A 12,902-nucleotide genomic window follows, 5' to 3' on the forward strand; every position below is an offset into this window, starting at 1 on the left:
AATCTATAAAACAGAGTTAAACGTACAAAATCAAATTTTCATCGTCTAATAATTATGGCTCGAGCCAGCACAACTATAGTATAGACATGTCATTCAATTGTCTTAAAAATTGCGGTTGTGATGCAAAAATTAAATATTCTTGTCGTTTATTTTGCCGTTTAGGGCTGTTACTCACGAGAGATAATAAAGGTCACGGGGTCAGCTGTAGAAGAGAGAGGATGTCTCTCTCACAAGGTAAGCGCAAAATACAAAAACAATGTATTATGATATATATTGGCCTGTATGTGTCTTTTATTACTTGTTGGTCGACCTCTTTCGTGTTTTTGAACAGAAAAGATAACAGGACGATGAATTGGAGTTGACACCGGTTATTCATGGCGAAATAAAAAAAAACAATGACGTATAATAATTTTAAACTATGTTACTCTGAAGATTACAAAAAAATGAAATGACACAAATATACCAACATCCTTGAAAGATATAGCCAAGCTTCTGTGCACTCCTGGTGTGAAATTAGCGTAATATTTGTTTTACACAATTATAGTTTTTTTTTTTTTCTGTTAAAATAATAATGCAACGCATGTCGTATTAAATAAATATATATCATTTTTATACTTATATTTGATCGTTGTAGTTGAAACAGTCCCCAAAATGACACAAAATCTTCAGTGTTGTGGAGTTATATTCACTGAATCCGGAACTGATGGTCCGGCGTCCGGTTCCCCTGCAAGGTAGTGCCACCAGACTTCCGCCCTGGAGAGACAACAGCAAGCCATCGGACAGAGAGGACCTATTCCCCTGCGCTGACGGTCTGCGACAGTTGTTCTGAAAACCGCTTCTGACACCAGTTGTTATGGGTTCACATGTTCAAGACTGTTACCTGAGTGGGTCGGTATCTTGAACTTACTTAATTTATAATTATCTACAGGCCCGACAACAAAAAGCTTTTATTGGTGAATCATTTTCGAATAGTCAGTTATTACAAGCTGAAGTACCTCAAGGCTCGGTGTTGGGCCCGATTTTATTTCTAATCTATATCAATGATATTTCCGAAAATTTAATTAGCGTTTCTAGACTTTTGGTGATGATACTTTTTTAATATTTGGTTCTAACAACTGCAACGAAATTGAACGAGTAATATTTACATTTGCATGGCATTGTCACTATATAGCCTCTTTGAAATCTGTGTCGTTGATTGGACTTTAATTACCATGCTTAACGAGGCACAATTCTTAGCGTATTAATACAACACTGACCGGAACTACATTATCCAATATAAATAAACATGACGGCTGCTGAAATATCGCTGGGCATTGTGAGATTTGACAATGTCATTGTAAATCTATGTGCAAAATAAAAAATAAAATAAAAAACACTTTTATTACAACGAAAACAAGACCAAGGTCTGCAATATCGTACAAAATGCACATCGGTTGAAATCACCAATGCCGGCAATGGAAACAATTTTAACGCTCATGCAATTTATCAGAAATATCGTGTTACGCTGCACTGATCAACAGGGGTTCGGTACAAGTGTCGAAAATACACATATTCTATAGACCTTCTGACACATATGTTACAGACCTACTGATATGAGTCACAGCACACATAAACATTTCAGACATTTGTAACGAACCTGTGTTCCGTCGCAAGATCACTCACTTCAAACGCTATCAGTTTCACGCGTCTCGCATCCACAGTTCCTCAGTTTCTGACGACATGTCAAATAACGAGGTTGTTTTAGAATCTACCGACTGTTGTCAGGTTCCCATACAATCAACAAATACATTCACGCCTGGATTCTTCACAAAATGGGCAAAACAAACTCTCTCGTGGAGGGCAAGGTCGGAATTACGGTGTTCACTGTATTTGTCCATGCGCGAAATTTGTTCCGGGGAAAATCGAAACAATTTCAAATCTAACTTTTAGCTCAGGGTTCTATTGATAAACTTAAATCACCCTATAGACATATCATACGCAATTGTATGGATACTGAATTGTGGAATAAAATTGAAGTGTTTGTTAAAATTTTAAAGTACTACTTTGTTTGCTAATCAGCACGCGACAATACGCTGTACAAACTATTGAACGAAATTGTGAAGACTGTCGATAAGGCGGGCATTTTTAATTTTAAATATAAATTATAAGTTAAAAAAGAACATAAGAGGCAGAGAAAACGTAAATATAAGTATTGAACGAACTGTTTTTGTATGGTATTTATACACACTATGAAAGATATCAAAAAGTAATATTTGTCAGAGGGTTAAAATGTCACTTTGAGTATTGACCAATCGGAGCTATCCTTTCCACCCACTTCATTCAATGCAGCAGATTGTCTGTTCAGATACAGAAGAAAAGACGGTAAAATAAAGGATTGTTTAAGGACAATGCTATATAAAACAAAATAAACATTTAAATACACAATAAATTACAAAAAGTAAGAAAACTTTACCAGATACTAGTAAAATGCGTTTGGTCATTCCAAGCGGTAAGTTTTAAGATGTAACAAATAGAAAAATAAACGATTTTCCTGAAATCATATATTTTAGTGGCAGTGTTTTATCGTATCCATGAAATACCTATGACATTCAACAAGAAAATGTTAAATTTCCTTTATTCTTTAATCGTATACATGAAAGGATGGTCGAATGGCACAGTGGATGGCGCCTTTCACCAAGACAACCGGCGTTGGACTTCCTGATTGGACGTAAAAAAGTTATGGGTTCGCCTGCCCTATCACGCTGATTTGTACCGGGTTCCCCAGTTTCCTTCAACATTAAAACATGCTGTGCGCTAACGTCCAGGACAAAAAGAGTGACTCATATAACTTGATATAACTTGATTCATAGTTGTAAAAGGATGGTTTAACAAGATAAATAACAATATCTAATGATATTCATACCTACATAAACGCATGGATATGTAAATAAAAGGTGATTATTAACAGAATAATAAATACTCCCTCGTAGCAAATAATTATGATTACTCCTGAAGACTTCCGGTGGACGTTTTCCGGTCAATTGTATACAAATTAAGTTGCGTGAAGTTGGCTCATCATTCGACATTCAGATATTGCATTTCGAGTCGCTCAGCATTTAAAATCTGAATGTCGTATGCCGTACGTTGAACCAACTTCACATTACTCTTTAAAACATACTTTTAGTCCTTTTCAACTGATTGACTTTACGTCAGAAGTGAACGAAATTTTTTAACAAACTTGATCACTGCTTAATTTCCTGCAACAAAGCCGTGATATTAGAATGGAACGTTTCCGAAATCGAGAACCAAGTTAGGTTTCGAGGAAAAACAATTTCAGAATGCAGAGTTGTCACATGACGACGCCGAGGCGAGTCCGAGCGTCTGTCGTGTGACCGTATCTGCAAACCAAGTGGACACATTGTTCCAAGGGTATAATAGGCTTCTCTATAAAACATGTGATACTATGTACAAAACTTGTACTTTTATGGATTTTGAAGACTTCCTGGAATTCCATTCTCAATTAATACTGTTTAGTATTCATGCAACACATAAAAAGGGAACTAATGTTAACTCACAGTGGATGGTTCCGAGCCTTCTACCAGTCATCGAAGCAAGTTCGCACAACTGTGATAAGTTATAAGTTCTGTTTGAAAACAGACGCATAGTTTTGGTCAAGAGATTAAACAAATCAATACAACATTAGATGTAGGTTCTCTAACATTACGATACTTGAGAATGTTACATTGTAACGCCACCTCCCGGCGGTTAGGAGTAATTTACCCCAACTACCACCATGTCTATTTCAAATGCAGGCAGGACCGAGAGAGCAAAACTGGAAAAGTTTTGCTGGATCCTAACTATGCCTTTACTATTTCCTGTCTAGTGTGTTATCTCCCCGAGAACTGTGTGTTATCTCCCCGAGAACAATGTGTTGTTTCCGTAGTTACAGTGTGTTATCTCCCCGAGAACTGTGTGTTATCTCCCCGAGAACCATGTGTTGTTTCCCAAGTAACAGTGTGTTATCTCCATGAGAATCATGTGTTGTTTCCCACGTAACAGTGTGCTATCTAACTGAGAACCATGTGTTGTTTACCAAGTCACAGTGTGTTATCTCCCCGAGAACTGTGTGTTATCTCCCCGAGAACCATGTGTTGTTTCCCAAATTACAGTGTGCTATCTAACTGACAAGTATGTGATGTTTACCAAGTAACAACGTGCTATCCCCCTGATAATCATCTGTTGTGTCCCAAGTAACAGTGTGTTATCTCCCTGAGAACCATGTGTTGTTTCCCACGTAACAGTGTGCTATCTAACTGAGAATCATGTGTTGTTTCCCAAGTCACAGTGTGTTATCTCCCCGAGAACTGTGTGTTATCTCCCTGAGAACCATGTGTTATTTCCCCAGTAACAGTGTGCTAACTTCCTGAGAACCATGTGTTATTTCTCAAGTAACGGTGTGCTATCTCCCTGACAAGTGTACGTTATGTTCTAGGTATCAATGTGTTGTTTCCTAGGTAACAGTGAATTATCTCTCCAAAAAACAGTGTGTTGTTTCCTTGGTAACATTGGTTTATCTCTCCAAAAACAGTGTGTTGTTTCTTAGGTAACATTGCATTATCTCTCGAAAATAGTGTGTTGTTTCCTAAGTATCAGTATATTATCTACACAAAAAACAGTTTGTTGTTTCTTAGGTATCAGTATAGTATATGCACAAAAACAGTTTGTTATTTCATAGGTAACAGTGTATTATCCCCGAACAACTGTGTGTTATATCCAAGGTATCAATGTGTTGTTTCCTAAGTAACAATATATTATCTCCCTGACAACCAGGAATTGTCTCAAAGTTTACAGTGTGTTGTTTCCTAAGTAACAATGTTTTATCTCCCTAACAGCAATGAGTTGTCTCAAAGGTAACAGTGTGTTGTTTCCTCGGTGACAATGTGTTATCTCCCTGAAAACAATGAATTGTCTCAAAGGTAACAGTGTGTTTATTCCTAAGTAACAATGTGTTTTCTCCCAGGTGACATCGTGATATCTCCCTGGCATCATTGTGTAGACAGACGTTCTGTTAGAGTATGTCCACGATTGTAGACAGACTGTTTGTTCGAGTCTATACACGCTTGTAGACAGACTGTCTTTTAGAGTATTTCCACGCATGTAGACAGACGGTCTGTTATAATATGCCCACGATTGTAGACAGATGGTCTGTTTTATAGTCTGACCACAATATTATAGACAGACGATTTGTTAAAGTCATTCCCCAATTGTAGACAGACTGTTTGTTCGAGTCTATACACGATTGTAGTCAGACTGGCTGTTAGAGTATGTCCCCGATTGTAGACAGACGGTCTGTTAGAGTATGTCCACAATTGTAGACAGACTGTCTGTTCGAGTCTATACACGATTGTAGACAGACTGTCTGTTAGAGTATGTCCACGATTGTAGACAGATGGTCTGTTTTATAGTCTGACCACAATATTATAGACAGACGATTTGTTAAAGTCATTCCAAGTTTTTTAATCCTGCCAGTGTCGTCACAAAGGCACGAGAACTGGATTACTATCTCTCGGGACTGACCCTTGATTTTTTACAGCAAATGATCTGTTTGACATCTGCCCGGAAACGAGCACTGCCGATATAGTAAACGAGAGAGTTGACCGAGTAGTTAATCGATTCCAGGAGAGTAGCCATTGGCATAATGGCCCGGTACACGGGCTGTGGGATCGGAGAATTTCCCAACCCTCGCAGGGGGTAAAAGATTCCAAGGGGAGACACGCACACCACGAATATGCACGTGAACACCAGAACGAGCTTTGTCATTTTTAGTTCACGCGCCTGTGATGACGTCAAGGGTACAGTGTTCATTGGGTTGTACATGCGATGAAATAGGAAGATGATGAGGGCGATGTTACAGACGAGGACTGTAAATAGAGGCACGAAGTAATACATAATCATATTGAATATATATATAGTCTTAAACAGGCCGCGGTTCTTACCGAAATCCGATAGCTGTTTATAGGCAACAGTATTGTTGTTTATCTCCGCACAAGAAAACTCGAAAGCGAGGGGAAGTAGAGAGAAAGGAATAACTATCGTTACCGCCCCTGTACAACCAAACGCCAAATTCCTCGTAAACACCTTCTTCCAAGTGAGGGGGCGCAGAACGCTGTAAAGCCGACTCATGGCGATGATCATGAGTAAAAAGTTGGAGCAATATTTAGGAAAACGCACCAGATAGTTCGGTATATAATAATGACAAAAGAACATTTGCGCACCTTCATGGCTATCAACAAAGAGCATATTGATGGCAAGGCATATATAAGGTATACTTGTAACCAAGGCTAACGTGTCGTAGACAGCAAGAGCCATGAGAAGGATGGGCGTGCCTCCGGCAGACGTTTTACTCTGCCTCCGGTAGAAGTGGATAGTTTTTAAAGTACCTGGTATACCGATAAAACAGATCACGAGAGCGGGGAAGAGGAAAAAAGTCATGGGATCATGTATCGTGTTACTGGAATTAGAGGACTTCGTAAGATTTGAAATGTCAGCCATTTTGTTTCGTTCTGTCCCGTTTGGTTGTTTCTTACACAAAACGCGTTCCGTTAACAAAGATGAAATAATTTTCATACTATTTCACATACAAAATGTATTAATGTCGATGGTTTTAACAAACAAAAAGAAAATTGATCCGTGACTAGGTGACGTCACTTTATCGTAGGTCATCGACTCCTGACGCAAGAACCCTGATGTTCCATTGACATGTCGTCACTTCCTTTCAATCTCGCTGTTTCTGCAATAAATTAATAAAATTTAATTTAATATTGCTTGTAACAAGCATTTCAATTGGCTTCAAAAATTATGTTATCAGCCCATAACGTAAAAAAAATACGTCGCCGTTTGTAACGTCGCTTTTGATTGGCTGATACAGCGGCGTAATAATTTCTAAGAGAAAAGAGTCCATCAATAAAAGTTGATTCCCACACGGATTGTGTATATTAGAGAAAATTATAAGGATTGACTTGAATATATTTTTATGTTATAGAGCTATAACACAAAAAAACGAATTGTACTCTCATCATAAACAGCTTCGCGGTTTATTTAGAGTACACTTCGGTTTTTTGTGTGTGTTTTATCTCCATAATATGAAAAATATATTCAAGTTAATCCTTAAATATATATGTATGTATTATTAGATACAATAACATTATTTTATACTTGACTTACGTCATCCTTCTGATATCGATATATTATATTCTGTTAGTGTTGAATTAAGGTTAAGATGCCCGTACCAGCGACAAAAAAATTAACTATTTATTGGAAACTGGGGTTTTTCGGCATGACTGAAGCTTTGATAAATCATTTATAAAAAGAACTTCGTACTAGCGGAACCCTCCTGGAAAAAGGTAAAAGTAGAATAAACCAAACATAATCATCGACAGCGTTTTGTAAGTAAAATTAACAAGACTTGACCGGGAGTCGAACCCAGGGTTTCATATTGCGATACTGCCGTCCTTACTGACTAATCTACTTGATCAACGTAATGTGTGTCCAGACCGACATTAACGGGAGGTAACCGCAGGTACGAACAACTACAGTTCAATTAGACAGAGATCATTGAATAACTTATTCTTTGGTGATAATACAAAACATTGTTTGGATCAAATACTTGGGCCATATAGAGAAAAACAGTTAGAATCAGTATCTTTGTAATACATTTGCACGATTGAGTAAAACAGGTTTTAATTAATTAAGGACGATACAAAAATGTACAACAATGTCAATAAAACAAAGACAATGTCTGAACTCAAGTTCAATACAAAAATGTACCATAGCGTCAATAAACACACACAATGTCTGAACTCAAGGTCAATACAAAAAGGTACCACAGCGTCAATAAACACACACAATGTCTGAACTCAAGATCGATACAAAAATGTACCACAACGTCAAGAAACACAGACAATGTATGAACTCAAGGTCGATACAAAAACGTACCACAGCGTCAATAAACACAGGCAATGTCTGAACTCAAGTTCAATACAAAAATGTAACACAGCGTCAATAAACACACACAATGTCTGAACTCAAGTTCAATACAAAAATGTAACACAGCGTAAATAAACACAGGCAATGTCTGAACTCAAGGTCGATACAAAAATGTACAATAGCTTCAATAAACACAGACACTGGCTGAACTCAATGTCCATGCAAAAATGTAACAAAGCGTTAATAAACACAGACAATGTCTGACCTCAAGGTCAATACAAAAATGTACCACAACGTCAATAAACACAGACAATGTCTGAACTCAAGATCGATACAAAAATGTACCACAGCGTCAATAAACACAGACAATGTCTGGACTCAAGGTCAATATATAATGTACCACAGCGTCAATAAACACAGACACTGTCTGAACTCAATGTCCATGCAAAAATGTAACACAGCGTCAATAAACACAGACAATGTCTGAACTCAAGGTCAATACAAAAATGTACCACAGCGTTAATAAACACAGACAATGTCTGACATCAAGGTCAATACAAAAATGTACCACAACGTCAATAAACACAGACAATGTCTGAACTCAAGGTCGATACAAAAATGTACCACAGCGTTAATAAACACAGACAATGCATGAACTCAAGGTCAATACAAAAATATACCACAGCGTCAATTAACACAGACAATGTCTGAACTCAAGGTCAATCAAAAAATGTACCACAAACGTTAATAAACACAGACAATGTCTGACCTCAAGGTCGATACAAAAACGTACCACAGCGTCAATAAACACAGACAATGTATGAACTCAATGTCAATATAAAATGTACCACAGCGTCAATAAACACAGACAATGGCTGAACTCAATGTCAATACAAAAATGTATCACAGCGTTCATAAAACCAGGCAATGTATGAACTCAAGGTCGATACAAAAATGTACCACAGCGTCAATAAACACAGACAATGGCTGAACTCAATGTCAATACAAAAATGTATCACAGCGTTAATAAACACAGACAATGTCTGAACTCAAGGTCAATATAAAATGTACCACATAGACAATAAACGCAGATAATGTCTGAACTCAAGGTCAATACAAAAATGATCCACAGCGTTAATAAAAACAGGCAATGTATGAACTCAAGGTCGATACAAAAATGTACCACAGCGTTAATAAACAAAGACAATGTATGAACTCAATGTCAATACAAAAGTGTACCACAGCGTCAATAAACACAGACAATGTTTGAACTCAAGGTCAATCAAAAAATGTACCACAAACGTCAATAAACACAGACAATGTCTGACCTCAAGGTTAATACAAAAATATACCACAAACGTCAATAAACACAGACAATGTCTGAACCCAAGGTTGATACAAAAATGTACCACAGCGTTAATAAACCGAACAATGGCTGAACTCAAGGTCAATCAAAAAATGTACCACAAACGTCAATAAACACAGACAATGTCTGAACTCAAGGTCAATACAAAAATGTACCACAGCGTCAATAAACACAGACAATTTCTGAACTCAAGGTTAATACAAAAATGTACCACAAACGTCAATAAACACAGACAATGTCTGAACTCAAGGTCAATACAAAAATGTACCACAGCGTCAGTAAACACAGATAATGTCTGAACTCAAGGTCAATACAAATGTACCACAGCGTTAATAATGTTCTAGGAGAATATCCGAACACTGTGTCGTTAAAAAATACGGGCGCGCACACAATTGATTATTGACAGATTTCCGACATCTCCATCACGTGAACAGAGTGGTCCCGGTTTAGTCGGATTCTTTATAAAAGTCTCATAAAAAGGTTTGAGGCGTATCTGGTTAAAACTTGGGGAAAATAAAGGTTTTGTTTTATTGTTCTTGCTTTATAATATTTGCTGCAGTCGTGTTCAGCAAGAAAAGGAAACTTGCATTGATTTTTATTTCCGCATAAGTAAATATCTCGGGAGAGAAATGAACTGCCATTTTCAATAATGAATTAATTTTCTGGAATCGTGTTCAGCGCAAAATGTTAAGACTAACTTTCGGTTATAATTCCTTTGGATACATTTGTTAATATTACAAGACGTCGACATGTTTTCTTATTTTAAAACTAATAACTCAAAAATTACAAATAAGGTTTGCATTTCTTTTCTCGATTTTATATATATGAAAAACTAAAAGAATGTCAAAGGCAACTGCATGGTGAACAACAGACATGTCTTGAAGATGGCGTTGAGAATTTCCGAATGTCGGGATCTGGGGCGACTTTTCTTGAATTTTCCGTGTTTTTTCTTTAATGACTGACTTTTCTTGCGTTGGCCTACTTTTGAATTTGATTATCTGTATTACATCAATATCAAGCTGGTTCATTAGTAAATCGTAGTATCTAACGTCAAAATGAAACAAGTAAGTCTGTATTTTAACACATTTTTTTTTTAAACTGGTTTTTTTTCCCAGATAGTTAATTACTTGTTTTAAACAAATATCTGAAAGCAAGCATGATGAAAAAATACCTGGTCGCCCATTCCGGTTCCGCTAAACAAGATATAGTTAATATTATAAAAGCTATTCGACAGTTAGACTTACCGTAGCTAGGTTTTAGTCACATCCACAATTTATGACAGAATCTTCATAATATTCACGCACATGTCGCTACACTGCACTGTATACGTCCGAATATCGACACTTCTGTGATTTGTGCGGTATAACGGTGCTTCCTTACACTTGCGCGATTCCTTCTCCTGTTTCGTGTTGTTTACTGTTAGCTGTCGATAGAGAAGTGACAATCAACTGGCATCTACCTATCACAGTTCTTCACACTCTATCAAGGCGCATATGTATGGAATGTCTCTAGGACAACCATCATCTACATATTGTTGAGAACAAATACACCTGATCGTCAGAAGCTGCAGAGACAGATGTGTTGTGTGATTTTGATTTTCAAACTACAATAAAAGTCACACTAAAAGGATACATGACGGCATAATGACATAGGTAGATGGGAAATGAAAAGAATATCACGGTACATATTATTTTTCATGTATAGCTTAAGGACTCGTTATTAGCAATGCTCGGTCAGAAACACAATACCCCGTTATATATGTATATAAATTGTTGTGACTCGCGTTAAAACGCTATTAAAGTCTAATAGTTACCCTTTTTAAAACGTTCGTCAGGACTGACACAACATTAAATAGGCTATTATTGGCATATACTGATGATAGTAATTGTCTGGTGCTATGTTATATCTTATTGCCGTAAGTAAACACAGCAAATTATGGTGGCTTATTTGTGCCATTTCGTTAAATTATAGAATGTCGTTGTTTCGTTATTGTGCGGCGAAATAACGACATCATATTTGTATCTTAATTGTCGTCATCTCGTCGAGAAGACGACAAAAGTCAATCGAAATGACGAAATGATTACGCGATAATTATCGACATACAACTGTCGTACTTTCTTGTTATAAATGTCGTCCTTTCGTCTTTTTGTTATTTCGCTGCGATATCACGACATTTAATCATTTAAAAATGTCGTTATTTCACCCCAAAATAACGAAACAACGATATTTTTTTAAATGTCAAGATCTCGCCGCGAAATAATGAAACAACGACATTTTAACTTTCTTAAACACACTGATGTCAAACTACACACGTGACTCTTATCTCAAATGTCACAAAGGATTTATTGAAGCAGAGAATTTTGATAACCGATAGGGTTAAATATTGCAGACATTTTCCATAGAACTATCATATCTACTGAATATGAAACAATTCGTAATATCAACTTGATAATAAAGAGTAAGTCTAATGGAAGTATTTCGATAATAAGCAGTTTGAGTCACAAAAAGATGACTTCAAATAGAACAATTTTAAAATTAAATTTATAAACCTTCCTCTTTTGGATAGTTTTGACCATATCAACTAAATGGTTTTGTAGTGAACGATTTTGATTGCCCGATGACTTCGAAACTGACATGAAGATATCTTAACAATACCACGTGATTCGATAGCATATTGAGGGATTCCGATGTAGTAGCTTTATAGGATAATATAATAATATCATATACTTAATGTGTATAGCGCCCTATTTAATTTGTAAAATGACTCTAAAGCGCTTTACCACATATGGATAAAAGTATTAGTTATAATTGTGAAACAAAAACAAAGGCTTACAATCACTTTTATACATTAAGCAAGCAGATAATCATCGCAACGTGCACACACATGAATAAATAAAGGGTGCCATTTACATGACGTCTTTGTAAAGAGCCTAAAATGCAGACGTGAAGAGGTGAGTTTTGATGTCCCTCTTTAATTTGACCAAGGTATTTGACTCTCTAATAGCAGATGGTAAGCTATTCCACACTGTGGTCGAAACTCTCCCAAAGCACCGGTGTCCATAGGTCACAGTACGAGATTTTGGGACACAACAATGATACAAGGTTCCAAGTCCTGTGAAAGGATCATAATAACTGCAAAATAAGTGTTTATACATTATTTCCTTTTGTGCGTCAGTTATTGTGGCCATGCGAAAACAAGGATATGACAGGGCGAGGAAACAGATTAATAGGATTCCAATTATTTGCTAAATATTAGAACTAAGAACAATGCACTATCTGTAATATCATGTAGAAACCATAAATATTGTACGAATTGGGATGCCAGTGGAAAGCGCTAGTGGAAATAGCAGGTGTTATTATTGATATCTTAATCTACAATAATGACATGTTATTTTCAACACAGCTCCATGTTCTCAGCGATCGGACGAGTTGTAACTATGGAAACATGGAGTTCATGTCAAACTGAGGACGATTTTTAACGGTTATGAAATGGTATTTCTAAGGATTTTATATCCAAACAAAACAATTAATTTTAGTAATGAAACGTTGTTCCCATGGAACTTTGCGACTG

General features: G+C 36.7%; 1 protein-coding gene across 1 annotated transcript in view; it reads right to left on the bottom strand.

Annotated features, from left to right (window-relative positions):
* Positions 1-12,902, bottom strand: part of LOC110454490 — a gene marked incomplete at its 3' end in the record, with an annotated part of 54,983 nt that overhangs the window by 21,715 nt on the left and 20,366 nt on the right. Inside the window, exon 3 of the mRNA XM_021503997.1 lies at positions 5,557-5,900. Within this exon, the coding sequence (XP_021359672.1) occupies positions 5,557-5,900 (344 nt within the window). The remainder of the gene's footprint in view (positions 1-5,556; positions 5,901-12,902) is intronic.

Source organism: Mizuhopecten yessoensis, unplaced genomic scaffold, assembly GCF_002113885.1.
Source record: "Mizuhopecten yessoensis strain PY_sf001 unplaced genomic scaffold, ASM211388v2 scaffold7901, whole genome shotgun sequence".
NCBI lineage: Eukaryota > Metazoa > Mollusca > Bivalvia > Pectinida > Pectinidae > Mizuhopecten > Mizuhopecten yessoensis.